This window comes from Trachemys scripta, chromosome 5, assembly GCF_013100865.1.
Source record: "Trachemys scripta elegans isolate TJP31775 chromosome 5, CAS_Tse_1.0, whole genome shotgun sequence".
In the NCBI taxonomy this organism is placed as follows: domain Eukaryota; kingdom Metazoa; phylum Chordata; order Testudines; family Emydidae; genus Trachemys; species Trachemys scripta.
This window is the reverse complement of record NC_048302.1, coordinates 96,315,286-96,334,695: the sequence shown is the minus strand read 5'-3', so window position 1 is coordinate 96,334,695 and position 19,410 is coordinate 96,315,286. Positions and strand designations below refer to the sequence as shown.

General features: G+C 46.6%; 1 protein-coding gene across 3 annotated transcripts in view; it reads right to left on the bottom strand.

Annotated features, from left to right (window-relative positions):
• Positions 1–19,410, bottom strand: part of PDS5A (PDS5 cohesin associated factor A) — a 174,483-nt gene that overhangs the window by 93,653 nt on the left and 61,420 nt on the right. For all 3 annotated transcript variants that reach the window (XM_034771311.1, XM_034771313.1, XM_034771312.1), the window contains exons 3-6: positions 4,146–4,349; positions 3,820–3,906; positions 2,846–2,943; positions 2,250–2,376 (exon numbers count right to left, since the gene is read on the bottom strand). In XM_034771311.1, coding sequence (XP_034627202.1) covers positions 2,250–2,376; positions 2,846–2,943; positions 3,820–3,906; positions 4,146–4,349 — 516 coding nt within the window. The remainder of the gene's footprint in view (positions 1–2,249; positions 2,377–2,845; positions 2,944–3,819; positions 3,907–4,145; positions 4,350–19,410) is intronic.

Below are 19,410 nucleotides of genomic sequence, written 5' to 3'. Positions count from 1 at the left end.
TGAGTCAATCTGGCGCAAGATGGTTTTTAAAAGTATATATTTAGGATTGCCATTTTTGCCGTTATTTTTCATAACTGAAAGTTAATCTGTCAAGAGAGGATGAAAAATAAAATCTTCTTCAGACAAACTTATAAACACATGCCCACTTTCAAAATGGCTAACTCTTATTGTTCTGAATAAGACTGAGGCCACAGGCCATCATCTCATTATTCTCCACGAGGATGAACCCACATGATGAGCACTTCTCATTATGCCTGCAGGAGTGAAGCCAAACTGCCCTCACAGAACATGGTAACCCCTTGTGCAGTCATGAGGTGTAAAGGAGCACTATGAAGAACAGATGAAGGGCAGGGGCTATCTTTGGCAAGTTTACTCTAGAGCCACAGTCCCATTGAGAACAGATGGCAGCCATTTTAGAATAAGGCAGTTTTTTCTGGATTTCTCTGAAGAGAATTTTTCTTCAATTTGTTGCTGAAGAACACACAGGCAATTATGAAGAACAGCAGCAAAAAATTACTAATCTTAAAAAAATCTTTAAATGTGGTCTATGCATAAGATTTCAGGTATCAGAGGGGTAGCCGTGTTAGTCTGGATCTGTAAAAAGCAACGAAGAGTCCTGTGGCACCTTACAGACTAACAGACGTATTAGAGCATAAACTTTCATGGGTGAATACCCACTTCGTCAGACGCATGCTCCAATACGTCTGGTTAGTCTATAAGGTGCCACAGGACTCTTTGTTGCTTTTTTAAGATTTCAGGGAGTTTTAACTATATGGGAAGTTTGAAGAGCCTCTTATTCTTTACTGAGATCATTTGGGAAAAAATAATAGGTCTGATACTGAAAGTCAGAGTTCCTAAAATAATTAAATATGGCAATTTTAACTCAATAATGAATTAACAGATTTATTTATAAATTCTCTAAAAAAATTGTCTGGCGGATAGAGACTAAGTGTTGTACATTTTGGGGAGAATGCACTGTATTCCTTATGCATAGCAGAAAGAATGGATCTCTTCTTTATATGAAATCTCAACTCAACTTTAATTACAGAGCCACAGCTAGTGCCTCCATAATTTTTGATAATTTTAATTTAACTAATCAATAACTGGCAATGGATGCCCAGCAATGATACAGTTCATTAGCTGCAGCTAAAGGCTGAAATTTACAGATAAAAATCTATGGAAAGGAATGCAAAAGCACAGGCATTTCTTCAAGGTAATTGTATTGGTCAATGTAATAGGGGCATTGGCCCCAGAATACATGTGAATCCCAGTGTGCCTGTTCCAAGGCTGGCCTTATGCTCACCTGAACCTCATTTAGTTACCTTCCAGTTGATGGACCTAAGAATTCAAGTGGCGATCATGTGACTAGATTACAAATTCAACCTGGAGATTAGGTATTAGTAAGAGTTCAGAGAGCCTGCTGGAGAGAAGACAGGTTTGTGATAACTCTGCAGAGCTCCCAAGCAGAGGGCCTGAGGACTAAGACCTGAAAGACAATAGGAGCCTGCTAGGGGGAGAAGCCTCACCTAAGACACCTGTAGGCAGGTAGGCTAAAAGGGGAAGAACCCTCAGCTGGGAAGGGCTTATATAAAAGATTCTGAAGCGTCAGAGGGAGGACTACATGGACACTGAAGAACTGAAAGACTACTGAGCTCAGAGACAAGGCTGGAAAGAACTACTGAAACTATGGAAGAAGGTTGGAAGTCCTGCTATGAGTTAAATGTTCTGTTAAAAAACCAATATCCAGAAGGGAAGAGTTAATGGAAAATCATCCGCTGAGGAGAGTTTGACTGACAACGTAAACTACGGCAAACAGCAGGTCCTGATGCCTGATAGGGTAAGCCCTGCTACCATCATTCACTTGCATGACAATCAAAATATGCCACATCTTTTCAATAAAAATAAAATATTAAAACGTAAGTTTTAAAAATGATAGTTCAGCAGCATACTAAACTAGCCTACAAGAGATTTGTCTTAATCTTGGTCTTCCAGTGCACAACTCTTGGGGTAGCATGTAGACTAAATCAGTCAGTGGTGAAAACTTTACATATAGTTAGGAATGACATTAATGAGTTCCCAAAAGAGAGTTTTCAATCCTTTGCTGCAAGACTGGAAAAAAGACGGCTGTGACGAATGGTACAGAATGTCCGAAGACAGGGAAATGTAACAAGACAAAGGAAACAAAACAAATACCATTGTTGTGCTGAAACACATGTTTATATGTTGTCACTGTATTTTACTTTGCAGACCTTGTGTGCAGGAATGAGGTTAATGAGAATGGAGTCCAGAAGCTCTTGAGTTACTCCATCACCCTCCATGATGATAGAACTCATCAAATCCAGCATGTGCATTTGTACCTTCTGGTTGTGGCTATTGCTAAAAAGATAAAAAAGGTGATTAAAATTAAACTTCCAGACACCCAAGGGGCCAAGAAAATTCATGTCCTAGCAGTATTTTAAAGAATAAATGGATGAACAACTAAGATTGTTCACCTTTCACTGACCCATATTTTCCACATTTATGAACTCTGACTATATTACTTCCATTGGTCTGCCTCAGTCATATAAATCTCAGAACACGTACAAAATAAAGATAATTGAATCTGAGCAGGATAATATTTTTCTAGTGTCACCAAGTAATTTAGGCTTTTTAGACAGAGCACATGTATAATGAAATATTATAGATACTGTTTTGCTATTTGCTGTCCACAAAATGTCCTTTTTGAAAACTAGTTCTATTATAATCTATGAGTATTTGCAAACTGAATGAAGAACTCAGTCTACAGAGACAAAGGTTCAAAAACCAAGGATATTTTGATAATATATATTAAAATAATTCAACTTACTTGATGACTGAAAAAAGAGTCCTAAAAAGCTGAATAAAAATTTCATTGCAATCTTCCAACTCAAAGCAGATGTTGTAAGATTTAACCCAAGCTAAATTCTATAAAAAACAAACAAAATAATAAAACAGTCACAATAATAGAATTACAACCTTTAACTAAGACATGCAAGTCTAAATTTTGCTAACTAAAATATAAAAGAAAAGTCACACTATACAACTTAGACTGCAAGCTCTTTGGGACAGGGACTGTCTCTGTGTTTGTATTAGAGCTTAGCACAATGGGGCCCTATAATACAAATAAAAATAATAAATCATGATGAAAACCCGATTTCATATGCGCAAAAGCAGATTGATACAACTTGTAAATTCAACTAGTATAGCCATGCTTGTAGGCTATCCATCTATGCTATCTTCTCTCTCATGGCATGAAGCAATTTTTAATTTAAACTTTACAAGATGGTTTCTACACACAGTCATGGTAGCATAGTCATTTTTGTCTTGCAAATAGATTTTTAAATCAGCTTAGCCAAAATTTATATTAATTTCCCAATGACCAGCATAATCATATTTGCAGTTCAACCTGTGTTTGAAATAATTTCCTAACATGGGAAAACCTGTTGTGCGAATGAAGTCTCGCAAATAACACATCTGAAAGAATCAGACCTCTGGTAATTTTTTATGTAAAATCCTATGGACATGGCTAATCATGACTAAAAGTCAAAATTTAAAACAAATAATATTATCCTGCTTCTCAAACTATGGGCAACACTGTGCTCAGCACATAGTTAATAAGTCAAACTGAGCCATAACACAGGAGAAGCAATAATTAAACTTTTACCTGATTCATGATATCATAATTTCTACAGCATGTCAAAGAATTCCTAAACAGGCTGTCACAAACAGGGAAAGTCTGATTACACTTCATAGGGTTATGGGGCAGACATGGTCTATTAAAAGTTCCAATAATTATATTACCTCTAATAAGTAAAAGTATCGGTTAAATTGGGGGCTCTTAGTATCCTCCAAACCTTTTAACTGTCTTGTAATAAACAAGAATATGTCCTGTAAAACAAAAAGGATAAAATAAAATGTAAAAACATACATAATAATCCTCTGACAGCTATGAGTTCATTCAAATTAATTTCATTGAATGTACTAAATTAATGTCTCTAATAAATCTAAGTGTCAGTATATTCAAAAACTTGGTAATATAATAAAGTCTTTGATGGATCCTTTGATTGTATGTTCAACTGCAAGAGAATTAGATGGGGAAAAAGGCTTCTTTTAAAAGAATATTTTACCTTAAGTTTATCATGGGATGTATATGGCGCTTCTGGAGCATAGATTCGGAATATATCAGCCAAGCAACATGCTACAAGGAGACGCACATCTTTGTTGGGATTCCTGAGGAAGAATTCAGATGCAAGATGCAAGGCTAAAGGGAGATACTGCTGTTTCTCATCTTCTGAGTCCTGGTCCATGTCCATAAAGGTTTTTACTACCATCTAAGAGTTAAAGAAAAGGGAAAAAAAGACTTAATCCACTTTCTACTTTCATTCATAATTGCTAAATAATGCTTTCTAAAAGGATGCAATACCATCCACAGTTATTTTACTGCCTAATTATTAGCATTAACATAACTTCCTGGTTAGGACACGCTGCAGAATAGACGTATGACTTTTACAGATATTTTGAATTTGATACTGTTAAGTCAACTCTTTAAAAGTTCTCACAAATATGGCCAAAAGCACAGAATAAACCTTAGGCTCAGCAAAAAATGTGTAGCTCAGGCAGAAGAGAGGTGTGGCTATGGTAGGTCTAAGCCACTTTTTCACTCTCCCAATCCTGCTCCAGTGTAATTTAGGCAGCACTACTTTAAGTCATGCCAGTTGCCGGGGGTTGCCCTATAGGTTGAAGTGCTATGGCTCCAGCTCTGCCCCACCCCCTAGGCAAGAGTTAATGAAGAGGGCCCAAAAAGGCAATCTTATCTTTGACTTCTGCAACACCTATAGCAGAATCCTTCCCCAGCCAGATACAAGGCTTTTAGTGTTCCTTTATGCCACTCTGGCCCTTTTACTTAGTGTAAATGGGCCAGAGAGGGGGTGAGGGTCCGAGTTTTGTGCCCAAGATTATTTACTCAACAGATCTGTAACTTGTGTGTATTCAGAGTCATCTCTGTTTACATAAGTGACAAAAATAAATGTGCATTGCTTTTTATTCCTGTTAGCACAACTAGCAGAAACTGAGCTAGACACCATTCACTCTTGTGCATTGTCAACAAAATTGTTTACTAAATTCCAATTAATTATGCCTGTGCAATCCTACTGAATGCAATGGGGTTGTACAGTTTTAAGTAAAGGCACAGTTTGGAGGCAAAGATGTTGCAAAAGGTATAAACTTTGAGGAAGGATGGTCCAGTGGCTACTACGTTAGTCTAAGACACAGGTTCATTGCCACTCTGCCACGGATGTCCAGTGTGACAATTGGGCAAGTTACAGTTACTCTGTGCCTTAATTCGCTATCTGTAAAATGGGGATAACAGTTTTTCCCCACTTCACAGTGGTATTGTGAGGATAAACATATTAGAGTGTGAAGCACTCAGATACCACAGTAATAAAGGGCATATAAATATAACACAGAAGATAGAAAGACAGAACCATAGATCCTGAGGATCTAATTTAGACTACAAGACCTTTAGTACTGGTAATGCATAAGAAGGAAAGAACCCCGCTTGACTTTCAAAGCCCAGACTGAGTTTATAGAGCTGACAATTAGAAATACATTTTTGTATTTAACTATAGATAATTCTTTTCCGACTATGCCATTTTGAATGATAATGAAGTGGCTCCTCAGTTATTAAATGTGCCACTGCTTAAAAAGTTGATATGAAAATATTGCTGTTTCTTTTTCCTGGAACTGTGGAACCCAGCTTTAAGTGAAGCAGATAAAACAAATTAAAAAAAAAATCCGTTTGTCTACCAAGCCTCCCAGTATTATCCTCACATACTGACAACAGTCACTCTGGCATAGCATCACAAATCACTTGTCCTTCCTAGAAGCCGGAAGGAAATTTTATTTATGTAGATAACACAAAAGTAGCAGCAAGATCTAGTGGGTTAAAGTACAAGAGTGTTTCTGGTCCTGCCTCTGCCACAAATCTGTTGTGATATCTTGGACAAATTACAAAGGGTGGTTGTCTTCACTTTTTCCTGACCCCACCATTTTTAAAGAGGTAAAAATATGGGTCGAGACTAACACAACATGGGGCAAAGTTTTGGGGTTTTTTGGTAAAGAGGTAGGGAGTATTTTGACCCGCTTTCCCTGACAGATACAAGCCCTGGCCCTGCTATATCTGACAAGCTCCTATTTACTCTCCTCCCATGCCTTTCTTCAAGGCCTGTCTACACAGTAGGATAAAATGTGTATTTTAAAAATGTATTAGCCAATAGGTTTTAACTACCTTGTTTTAAGACCCTAGGATAGAAGGACAAGTTGAATCCTCCTTATCCCCTTCCTCCAACTTTCTGTGGAGAGTCCTTAGACTCTATCCTGGGTCCCCCTTCTTTTCTCCCTCTACACTTTATCTTTGGATAATCTCATCAATAAACAACAATTCAGCTAATATATATATGCTGAAGACTCTCAGATCTATCTCTATTTCAGACCTGTCTCCTCCTGTCCACACTGAAGTTTCAACCTGTCTCTCTGCCATCCTCATGGATAGCTTGCTGTCACTTCAAGCTCAACTTGGCTAAAATAGAGTTCTTAATCTTCCCTCCACAAACCCCATACCTGCCACCTCCTTTCTCCATCACTGTGGACAGCACTGCCATCCTGTCTGTCCGTCAGACCATAACCTGGGCATGGCCTTTGACCTGGACTTCTCTATGGATCTTCATATTCAGGCTATGTCTAAATCTTGTAGAGTCTTTCTGCATAACCTCTCTAAGATATGGACTTTCCTATCCATTCACATAGTTAAAACTCTTGTCCAGTCTCCTCACCTTGTAGTCACTGACTACGACATTCTTTTTTTCGCCCTGGACAAACAATCTCGTCCCTTCTATCCATTTAGAAGGCTTCTGCAAAGACTATTTTCTTAACCTATCACTTTGGCTAGGTCACCCCTCCTTCTCTTTGTATGCCATCAGCGACTCCCCTTTTTCTATCACATTGAAGATAAGCTACTTGTCTTCACTTTCAACCCATCATTTCTCACTCAGTATCAAGAAGTCAATCCCCACCTCTGATCAGCCCATAAGGCCAGCCTCCATTCCCACTTGGTAATTTTTCAAGCAACAATCTTCATGTTTTCTCCATTATACTCCTTCAAATCCTTCCTTAAAACTCACCCTTTCCATGATGCCTATAAAAAACACTGACAACGGATAGGCCATTGGTATGCAGAGACCACTGCTAACCATACTGACCAATACAGTTTCCTTGCTGCCTTGTACTCCCCCATCTGTCTGCATCCATCTATTGTCTCTGGTCCTATACTTAGATTGCAAGCTCTTTGGGACAGAAACCATCTTTTTGTTCTGTGTGTGTAAACTGCCTAACAAAATGAGGTCTTTGTCTATGAATAACACTGATAGGCACTACTGTAATACAAACATATAAACAAGTACTTAATAATATGATAAAACCCCTCTATATTAATTCCAGATCACAACATCATATACAAAGATAAATGGAATTATCATTCAGAAAGATTTACTTAAATTTAACTATATTCTATTTGATATAATCCAATAAATTAGTCCCATGTCTTTTATACAAGTTTTAAATTTCAGTAATGCAAAAAACTACCTCGGGGGGAAAGAGAGAGAGAGAGAGGGAGAGAGAGAAAGGGTGCACTCTATTGTTAAACACCCATTGTGGTTGATGGAGATATTACATAAAATAATCTGTTTACTCCCTCTTGATAACCTGTATGGCAATTCCACTATTACAAATAGAACAATGTTTTCTAACCATGTGATACAGAAGAATAATTAGTTTTTAATTGTATTAAGACATTAAATACAACATAAGCTTTTGCAGGAGCGATGTGTACCAGTGTTGGCAGGACCAGGCTGGCGCTATCAGAATCACTGAAGCTTCTTCCCTCCGTATCTTGAGGAGCACCTTGTGAATGAGAGGGATGGGCGGGAACGCGTATAGGAGACGGCCTCCCCATGGGAGGAGGAATGCATCCACGATGGAGCCCAGGCTGTGAATCAGGAAGGAGCAGAACTGCTGACACTTCCTGTTGCATCGCGTGGCGAACAGGTCTATCTGGGGAAAACCCGACTGATGGAAGATTGAGTTCATGATGTCCGGGCGTGACCTGCTCAGATGGTCCGCCAACTCGTTCTGTACTCCAGAGAGATACGGTGCTTGCCGGTGTATTCTACACAGAAGTCCCACAGCATGATGGCTTCCTGGCACTGGGGAGACAAGTATGCAACCCCTGTTTGTTGATATAAAATATCACCGTGGTGTTGTCTGTTGTGACTGATACACATCTCCCTGCTGTGTGTGCTCGGAAAGTCTGGCATGCAAGGCATACCGCTCTCAGCTCTCTGACATTGATGTGGAGAGCGAGATCCACCTGAGACCGGAGGCCTTGTGTTCTGATCTCCCAAATGTGCCCCCCAGCCCAACTTTGACTCATCCGTCACTAGCAAGAGGGATGGCTGAGGGCTGGTGAAAGGGACCCCTGCACATACTACCTGTGGGTCAATCCACCACAGAAGGGAGTTGAGAACCCAGTGAGGCAGGGTTACAATCCTGTCCAAACTATCCTGGGCTGGCCGATACACGGATACCAGACATGACTGAAGAGGTCAAAGTCAGAGTCTGGCATGCTGTACTACGTAGGTACAAGCTGCCATGTGTTCTAGAAGTTTCAAGCAGTTCCCTGCTGTGGTGGTGGGGAACTGTCTGAGACCCTGAATAATGTCGCCCAGGGCTCGAAAACTTGCTTCTGGAAGGAATGCTCTGGCATGTGTCGAGTCCAGTACCGACCCTACAAATTCTATTCTCTGAACTGGGGACAGCGGTGATTTCCCCTCATTCAGTAGCAGGCCCAGTTCGTCAGAAGCAGCTCTTATGAAGGCAACCTGCGTCTCTACTTGTGTCCTGGATCGGCCCTTGATCAGCCAGTTGTCAAGGTACAGGAACACTTGTAACTGTCACCTGTGGAGGAACATGGTCACGACTGCCATGTACTTGGAGAATACTCAAGGTGCCACTGACACACCGAACGGGAGCGCTGTGAACTAGCAGTGGGTGTTGTTCACCACGAGCCTGAGGTATTTTCTGTGGGACTGAATTATTGTTATGTGAAAGTACACATCCTTCAAGTCGAGGGTGGCACACCAGTCTCCTGGATTCAATGAAGGGATGATAGAGGCCAAAGAGACCATGCGGAAATTGAGCTTCTTCACCAATTTGTTGAGTTCTCACAGGTCTAGCGGCCTAAGCCCGCCCTTGACTTTCGGTATTAGGAAATACAGAGAATAGAAACCCCTGCCCTTCTGTTCCTGAGGAACCTCTTCCATTGCTCCTAGTGAAAGGAATGAGTGCACCTCCTTTATAAGAAGTTGCTCATGAGAGGGGTCCCTGAAGAGGGATGGGGAAGTGGGGTGGAAGGGCGGGAGGGCACAGAATTGGATGGAGTATCCCCTCTCTACCATGCGGAGCACCCAGTGGTCCGAAGCGATATGGGACCATGCACAGTAGGAAGGGGACAGTCTGAAGGAAAAGATAAGGCGGGGTAGATCCAGTTTTTGTTCTGGTGCGCCGTCTTCAACCGTACCTTCAAAAGGCTGATTTGGGGCCGGAAGGTGGTTTGGGTTGGCCAGAGCTTTCGCCTGAGGATGGGTGCGGCCTTTTCCTGCCACTCTTGTTCCTCCTCCAGGAACTATCCTGACGGTTCTGCTGGTACAAGCACAGAGAAGGTTGCAGTCTAAAATGCTTCCGCTGCATAGCGGGAGTATGGAGGCCCAATGATTTGAGAGTGGCTCTCAAGTCTTTTAGGCTATGCAGCCTTTTGTCCGTTTTCTCAGAAAAGAGAATCAAACCCTCGAATGGGAGATCCTGAAAATGGCAGGCCCGAGACCTGGAACCCCGTCTCATGGCTATGCCCATAGCCATCACACGGTTAGCCGCATTTGCTCAGTCCAGTGCGGCTTGAAGCAAAGCTCACAAAACGAGCTTCCCCTCCTCCACCAGAGCCGAAAACTTGGTGTGGGAGTCCTGCGGCATCAGCTCTGCAAACTTTGCCATTGCCCCACGTGTGTTGTAGCAGTACTTGCTGACAATGGCCTGCTGATTAGAGATGTGGAGCTGCAATCCGCCAGTGGAATAGACCTTTTTCCCATAAAGGTTGAGTTGTTTTGCGTCCCAATTCTTCGGGGAGGGTCCCTGGAAGCCCTTGCGTTCACGTTGGCTAGCAGTATGTACCATGAGATAATCAGGTGGGGGGGGGGTGAGTTGCGGTTAGCCGTAGGGGTCAATGAGGCTGGGGTCTGACACAAAGTTTTTGTGATGTTAGAGACGGTCTTTATAAGAGGCTGCGCAATACGTGCAAGTCCGGAGGGGGCAAGGATGTCTACCATTGGATCTACATCTTCCACTACCTCCTCCGCCTGAATGCCCGTCGCAGCAATTGCTATAGCACCCTGCTGTCCTCCAGGGCAGAGGCCGTAGCAATGCCCAACAGCACCTCACCCGGTGAGGACAAGGAAGAGACTCCCATAAGCGGTGGCTGCTTCCTTCCTTCCGCACCCAAGGGGTCCGGCGACACCTGGATTTCTTGAGCCGGTACTGACGCAGATGGTGTTGCGCCCCTTGGTGTCGGAACTGCATACACCGAAGCTGGTGCCGCAAGCGTCATCGGTGCTGAGGCAGCTGGAGCTGCCGTCAGTGCCGGAGATCGGTGTTGGAGATGCCGGAGCCAAAACAACTGGGGCCAGTGCAGGCTGCGCTGGTGCCGGAGGCATCGGGATGGAGGTGCCGTGTGGCAATGGGGCTACCCCTGATCCTGACGATGCAGACAGTGTTGGAGGGGGTACGAACGTGGCTGAGGCCACCGACATTGCCCTTGGCTCAGACCTTGGCTTTGATGAAAAGCCCAGGGAGTCCAAAAGGGTCATTGTGCTGGGGGCTGCCATTGCACTGGCTATAGTGCCGGGTAAAGATGCCGGTCCAGGTTGACGCGGACCGTCTGCTCCTACTCCTACTCCTACAGGACCGATAGGAGTCCGATTCCAACTCCGAGGTGTCTGAAAAAGGACCATGGAGGAGCGGTATTTCTAGGCACCGACTGTTCGCACCGAGGGCTCTGGTACCGGCGTGGTTGCTCGGTCTATTCCGTTGCTGGAGAGTGGCGCACCAGGGTTGGAGATCAGCGGGGCATCATGACAGGCTTTCCCCTTGAAGGTGCACGGGGAGCAACCAGTACTGGCGACCTGCCCTGTCTAGGATGGGAGAACAGTGCTGAGAGGGGGAGTAGTTCTTGGGCTTCCTCGAATGCCTCCGGAGTCAAAGGGACATGCAGCTCCCGGCTCGGCCTCGGCAAACGAGGAGGGTCTAAACTCAACCGCCCTTCCACGTGGCCAGGAGTCAACATGACCGCCACCAGTGGTGGATCGAAGTAGTGTGACCCAACTCGGGTCTCACAACGGCTGGCTCCTTAGGCCTAGCAGGGGGAGAACAACCCCTTTCCAGCCTCTTATTCTGCGGCACAGGCGATTGAGGATGGTGCCTACATGTGGCATATGAATCACGAGTGGAGCCAGGATGGTGCCATGAGTCTTTGTCCTTATTCGGCACCAGAGCTCGTGCTGACGGTGCCAGAGCGCTTGTACCAAGGAAGAGGTACTCAGCGCAGGGTCCATCAACCCCCCCACCCTCTTCCGAGACACAGACTTGGCAGTGAGGCTGCATCCACCCCTGACACAGTCCAAGGGCTGAGGCTGCCCCAAAAACACCCTGGGGCCCTGCCCTCCACACCAGGCATGGCAAGATAGCAAGCAAGAGCAACAGCGTCTTGCATGCCTGCCCAGCCCTGTGCAGCAATCTGGGTGCTATCACCAAAGTATGGGTCAGGTGCAGGATGGATCTGGATACACAGGGTATCGTTGGGGGGGTGCCAGGTGCAGGGGGAATTGGACTCTGAAGGGGGCTCAGTGTGGTGGAGGTAGGGTGACCAGACAGCAAGTGTGAAAAATCAGGTGGGGGATAATAGGAGCCTATATAAGAAAAAGACCCAAAAATTGGGACTGTCCCTATAAAATTGGGATATCTGGTCACCCTAGGTGGCGGTCTGGTAGGTGCAGGTGTGGGTCTGGATTCAGGGGGGAGGGGCTCTGTGGGGAGTTCAGGTGCAGAGGGGTGATGCTCAGTGGGGGGTCTAGATTCATAGGGGCTTGGCCGATGGGGAACAGTTCCCTGTACAGTGAACTCTCTTCCTGCGTCTGAGGAGCAATGGGGACAGGAAGCAGGGGGAAGGGTATGTGCAGTGAGGGAGGGGGAAGGAAGGTTTCTGGGGGCAGGTCTGACCCAGATCCTCCTAGCGGGGACAAGGAAGTCCCATCATCCCCCACCCCCAGCCCAGCCAGGACTAGCAGCTGAGCCAAGTTAGGAACCACCAGCTGGGACACCCCGAGCTCCCTCCCTCATTCCGCTGCAGTGATTTACCTCTTTATCAGCTGCTCTGGGCACCCAAAACAATTCACCCATATTGCTGGGGAGGACTGCGTGACTGCTCTGGCAGCTTCCCTTTGCTTCCCCATCAGAAGTCATTCTTCTGCAGGGAAGCAAAGAAATCTGCGGGGGATATGAATTCTGTGCCCACACAGTGGCGAAGAATTCCCCCAGGAATAGTCCAAGCATCCTCCTCATAGCAATTAGACTTCTGACCTCTACCATATATAAAATTCCTCAAAAATGTCAGATAAGGAGACTTCTTACTACTAGAGCCCTGCAAATCTGCAGATATCCGCAGACCATGTTTGGGGATCGCGGCTCAGATAAAGATAAACATTTTGTATCCGCACAGAGCTCTATTTATTACCACTGGATTAAATGTGCTTTGAAAACATTTTGCTTTAGGCCTGCATACCGATCAGGTGTAACTGCTTAGGACAGGTTCCTTTGGGAAAGAAGCTCTGACTATCTGTGCTTGACGTAGGTAATGCAAGGATTGTTTAGACTAGTTGGTCTCAACCCGCAACCCAATCAGCACACATTTGCGACCCATGTGATATCCTCAGGGCCACAAAGGTAGTATTGGATGTGGCCCACAATGGTAAATAGAACCACTGCGATAAATGTACATCCCAGTATATTTTTTCAGTCTGTACAGGTATTAAAAGTTCCCACCCCAAAATATTTAGTCTAAGGGATAGCTGCTATAGAGAAACTACACCAAAGACATTTTTGCTTCTGTAGAAGAAATAACCATGGAGCACAAAATTGCTGCAGAATCCCACTCTCCCAACCCTCTACCTATAGGAAGACACACGGAAAGTGTATCTCAAGAAAACTGATGTGGACATCACAAGCTGAGAGGAGCAAGCTACTTGGCGCCACATCCTCCATCAGGCAGGGGCCCACTTCGAGAAGTGCCTTGCCCTTGAAGCTGAAGACAGAGAATGTTCCCAGCAGGCAGCTGGCCCACCAGGAAATGCCTGTACCTACAGCAGACAGATCTGTGGTTCCAGGATCGGCCTCCTGAGTCACCTCAGGACCCATATGTAAATCCATCGTAGAGATCATCCTCAAATCGAGGGATTGCCTATGATAACAAGTCTTCTGTAGACCATTGGCCCTACCAAATTCATTGTCCATTTTGGTCAATTTCAATGTCAGAGGATTTTTTTAAATGATCAATTTCACGGTTTCAGATGTTTATATCTGAAATTTCAATGTGTTGCAACCGTGGGGTTCCTGATGCAAGGCTATTGTAAGGGGCTCATGGGATTGCCACCCTTATTTCTATGCTGCTGATGGTAGGGGCACTGCCTTCAGAGCTGGGCAGCCAGAGAGCAGTTACTGCTAGCTGGATGCCCAGTTCTAAAACCAGTGCCACTGTCAGCAGCAGCACAGAAGTGAGGATTGCAGGGTATAGGGAGTGGGTTACCACATGTCCTGGTTTTCCCAGCAGCCTCCCACCTGGGACAGGAGCTGACAGCTGGAGCCCCAGGCTCTCGCCTGGGTCAGGGGCCGACAGCCACCCTCACTTCTGTGCTGCCCTTCAGAGCTTTGCGCCCAGCCAGAGCAGAGCTTCCTGCAGCCAGGGGAGTTTCCTGGAGGTGGGTCTGACCTGGCTCTGGGAGCAGTTCCCACAGGGGAAGAGGAAGTCCCATCCCTCCCCATTTCAGGCCAGGACTAGCTGCTAGACCCCAGCGCATGGTGGGAGCCCCTGGCTGGAGAGCTCCTAACCATGTCCCTCCCCTACACTAGCCAGATTTCACAGTCCACAACACGTTTTTCACAGCCAGGGCCCTATTGATAGGCTACAACAAACTCCTATCTTTTGAAATTGTGTCTCTCTCTCAGGGTTCTGCATTCAGCAGCTCATTCACTGCCAGAACTTCCTTCTGTCATGTCTATACTTTCACCTGTTGCTGAGGCCTCAGCAAGGACCACACTGTCATGCTTTGGCAGAAAAGGGGCTTGATGCCAAGCCAGTGGGGTGGAGATCCAACCATTCCTGACATATCAGCTGCTAGGGTGAGTACCCTGGGAACATAAAGGGACAGTTGCCAGCCCTGCATCAAAGAATGCATCCATGTAGGACTAGCCTTTGACCCCCAGGCACTACGAACATCAACATTAGTTTGCTTTCCTCTACTTGCCATACTGTAGAACTGATAAATGAAATTGTTTTTAATTGTTCACTTTATTAATGTAACTTCATAAGTAAAGTTTTATGAATGAAACACTATTCATTCATAAAACCGGTTACCCCAATAACTGGCTAATTAACAGTTAAGATGCTTATTAAGAGCCATAGCTGTTTAGTCAGCTGCCTTTGTAAGGCCTGGTCTACACTAGGCGTTTATGTCGAAGTTAGCGCCGTTACATCGAATTAACCCTGCACCCGTCCACACCGCGAAGGTATTTAGTTCGACATAGAGGTCTCTTTAATTCGACTTCTGTACTCCTCCCCGACGAGGGGAGTAGCGCTAAATTCGACATGGCCATGTCGAATTAGGCTAGGTGTGGATGGAAATCGACGCTAATAGCTCCAGGAGCTATCCCACAGTGCACCACTCTGTTGACGCTCTGGACAGCAGTAAGAGCTCGGATGTTCTGAACTGCCACACAGGAAAAGCCCCGGGAAAATTTGAATTTGAATTCTTTTTCCTGTCTGGCCAGTTTGAATCTCATTTCCTGTCTGGACATCGTGGCGAGCTCAGCAGCACTGGCAACGATGCAGAGCTCTCCAGCACTGATGGCAGTGCAATCTCAGAATAGAAAGAGGGCCCCAGCCTGGACTGATCGGGAAGTCTTGGATCTCATCGCTGTGTGGGGCGATGAGTCCGTGCTTTCCGAGCTGCGATCCAAAAGATGGAATGCAAAGATCTATGAGAAGATCTCTAAAGACATGGCAGAGAGAGGATACAGCCGGGATGTAACGCAGTGCCGCGTGAAAATCAAGGAGCTGAGGCAAGGCTACCAGAAGACCAAAGAGGCAAACGGACGCTCCGGATCCCATCCCCAGACATCCCGTTTCTACGAGGCACTGCATTCCATCCTCGGTGCGGCCGCCACCACTACCCCACCACTGACTGTGGACTCTGAGGATGGGATAGTGTCCACGGCCGGATCCTCGGACATGTTAGCGGACGGGGAAGATGAGGAAGGAGATGAGGAGGACGAGGCAGTCGACAGCGCTCACAACGCTGATTTCCCCGACAGCCAGGATCTCTTCATCACCCTTACAGAGATCCCCTACCAACCCTCCCCAGCCGTTACCCCGGACACAGAATCTGGTGAAGGATCATCCAGTAAGTGTTGTAAACATCTAAACATTTATTTGTAACAGAACATGAATATTAACAATTTAAAAAATGGGTTTCTCATGATTAGTTTGATTAACTTTACGGTTCAGTCATGGGCAGTGCAACTATTGAAAAAAAATCTAGCAATGTCCGGTTTTGCATGATTGTCCTGCCCAAGCCGCTCTACTGTTTAGTCCCTGCTACTGCAGCTACAGTAAGATGCGGTCTATATGTCCGGGGATGGAGCAGAAATCCTCCTGGGACATCTCAAGGAAGCTCTCCTGCAGGTAATTTGAAATCCGCTGCATTAGGTTCTTGGGGAGAGCGGCCTTATTGGGTCCTCCGTAGTAGGACACGTTGCCGTGCCACGAGACTAGCAAGTACTCCGGAATCATTGCTTGGCACAGCATGGCGGCATACGGCCCTGGTCTTTGGAGGCTTTCCCAGAGCATTCTCTGTCTGTCGCTCTCAGAGATCCTCATGAGGGTGATGTCGCTCATGATGACCTGCTTTGAATGAGGTAGGGGAATGTTAGTGTTGGGACTGCTTTACCGTTCCTTTACAGAACTGTAACCGCTGGTTTGCAGCCACGCGGTGGAGGCGGGAGAGGGGCAGCCGAAAGGGATCGTTCCCAGGGACAGCCGCGAGGGTGTGGCACAGGAGCAGACTTCCTGCTTGCCGGATTGCTGGCAGCAGGGACCGACATTGATTTCAATGTGAAATGAGGCCATTGCTAATATTAAAGTTTTAAGCTGCCACGAATCTACGGCTTACCATGTCTGCGTGCAAGAGCAATTCCGTTGTCCTGACACGGTTCTCAAATGTGGTCCGCAAAACCCCAGACACTGAATGCGAAGGCCGAGAATTCGACCTTGTGCTGAGTGCGCATGTGATAGGTGCTGTGCATGGTCCTGTTCACAGAGAAAGACTATGTTCTTTGTTCACAACTACATTTATCTTTCTGAGGAATTCACTCCCTTTTTCCCATTCCCACAGCCCCATCTGCGACTGTCTCACAACCTAGCCTGTCATCACACTCCCAGAGGCTAGGGAGGATTAGGCATAAGAAGAAGAGGACACGGGAGGACATGTTCTCAGAGCTTATAGCCTGCTCCAGAGCCCAGGCAGCACAGCAGACCCAGTGGCGGGAGAACTTGACCCGAATGCACCAAGCCAACATGGATCGGGAGGAGAGGTGGCGTCAGGAAGACCAGCAGGCGACTCAAACCCTGCTTGGACTACTGAGGGAGCAAACGGACACGCTCCGGCGCCTTGTGGATGTTCTGCAGGAACGGAGGCAGGAGGACAGAGCCCCGCTGCAGTCCATCTCTAACCGCCCTCCCCCGCCACCAAGTCCCATACTCCCCTCACCCAAAGTGCACAGAAGGAGAGGCGGCAGAATCCCTGCTAACTCTCACTCCACCCCTGCAGAGAGCTCGAGCAGCAGAAGGCTCTCATTCCCCAAAGTTTGACAAGTTCTTTCCTTCCCGCCTGACACAAGCCCCCGTCCAAGTTTCACTTCCCAGTTCCATGTGTAGTTGATAATAAAAAATATGTTTCTGTTAACTACTGTTTCGATCATGTTCTTTTGGAGGAGGGGGGGAAAGGGGGTTGGTAATTGGACAGGACAGTCACCTTTGGCAGGGTACATAGTCAGGGGCAGGCACAGCAGCAGGGCACATACATAGTGCAGTGATGCAGTGACTACTTACCCTGGTTAGTCTGGGAGGTTGTTTTCATGTTATGTGGTGGGGGGTGGGTTGCTCTGTGACTTTGTGGCAGGGGAGGGCAGTTAGAGATCTTAAGCGGCGGTCCTTAGGCAGGATCACAGAGCCACACAGCAGGGGATCTGTAACCGTCCTCCCCCTGCCACAAAGTCACATAGACCCCCCATACACACAGTCCCTATCAGGAGGGGTGACAGGCTCCGTTGAAACAACCATCCCACCGCAGCGGAGCCTGTCAGTCCTTGAGTTTAGAAGCTGCATTCGCGCGACTACACTACACCCGCTCCGCACCACAGTCTGCGTCCCAGTTTTAAAAAATTCCCGCGAAAACAGTATTAAAGAAAACGGTGTGCTTTAACAAAGTAGAACTATTTTTATTTTGAAACGTGTGTTGGAAGTGGGGTGAAGGGGGTATGTAACTGGATAGGATAGTCAACATGAACTGGGTAAAGAAACGGGGGCAGGTTCGGCTTCTCTGTACACAAACTTTAAAGTCACAGGTTACCCTGCTCACTCAGGAACTTTGCTTTCAAAGCCTCCCGGATGCACAGCGCTTCCCGCTGGTCTCTTCTAATCGCCCGGCTGTCTGGCTGTGAGTAATCAGCAGCCAGGCTATTTTCCTCAACCTCCCACCCCGCCATAAAGGTCTCCCCCTTGCTCTCACAGAGATTGTGGAGCACACAGCAAGCTGCTATAACAATGGGGATATTGGTTTCGCTGAGATCACAGCGAGTCAGCAAGCTTCTCCATCTCCCCTTGAGACGTCCAAAAGCACACTCCACCACCATTCTGCACCTGCTCAGCCGGTAGTTGAAGAGTTCTTTTTCAGTGTCCAGGGCACCTGTATAGGGCTTCATGAGCCAGGGCATTAGCGGGTAGGCTGGGTCCCCGAGGATGACTATAGGCATCTCCACATCCCCAACAGTTATTTTGTGGTCCGGGAAGTAAATACCTTGCTGCAGCCGTCTAAACAGACCAGAGTTCCTGAAAACACGAGCGTCATGAACCTTGCCCGGCCATCCCACGTAGATGTTGGTAAAACGTCCCCTGTGGTCCACCAGTGCTTGCAGCACCATGGAAAAGTAGCCCTTTCTGTTAATGTACTGGCTGGCCTGGTGTTCCGGTGCCAGGATAGGGATGTGAGTTCCATCTATGGCCCCACCGCAGTTTGGGAATCCCATCACTGCGAAGCCATCTATGATCGCCTCCAAGTTTCCCAGGGTCACTACCTTTGGCAGCAGTACATCAACGATTGCCTTGGCTACTTGCATCACAACAACCCCCACGGTAGATTTGCCCACCCCAAACTGGTTCGCGACTGACCGGTAGCTGTCTGGCGTTGCAAGCTTCCAGAGGGCTATGGCCACTCGCTTCTGGACAGTCAGGGCTGCTCGCATCCGGGTGTCATTGCGCTTCAGGGCAGGGGACAGCAACTCACAAAGTTCAAGGAAAGTTCCCTTCCGCATGCGGAAGTTTCGCAGCCACTGTGATTCATCCCAGACCTGCAGCACTATGCGGTCCCACCACTCAGTGCTTGTTTCCCGTGCCCAGAATCGCCGTTTCACAGCATCAACATGACCCATTGCCACCGTGATGTCCTCGGCGCTGGGTCCCCTGCTTTCTGAGAGGTCTGTGCTACTCTCAGACTTCAGGCCATCACCGCGTTGACGTAGCCTCCTCGCCTGACTTTTCTGCATCTGCCTCAGGGCAACCTGTATGATAAGCTGCGAGGCGTTGAGAGCGGCCACAACTGCAGCGATGGTTGCAGTGGGCTCCATGCTCACAGTGCTGTGGCGTCCGCGCTGTCAATGACTGGAAAAGTGCGCGAAATGATTTCC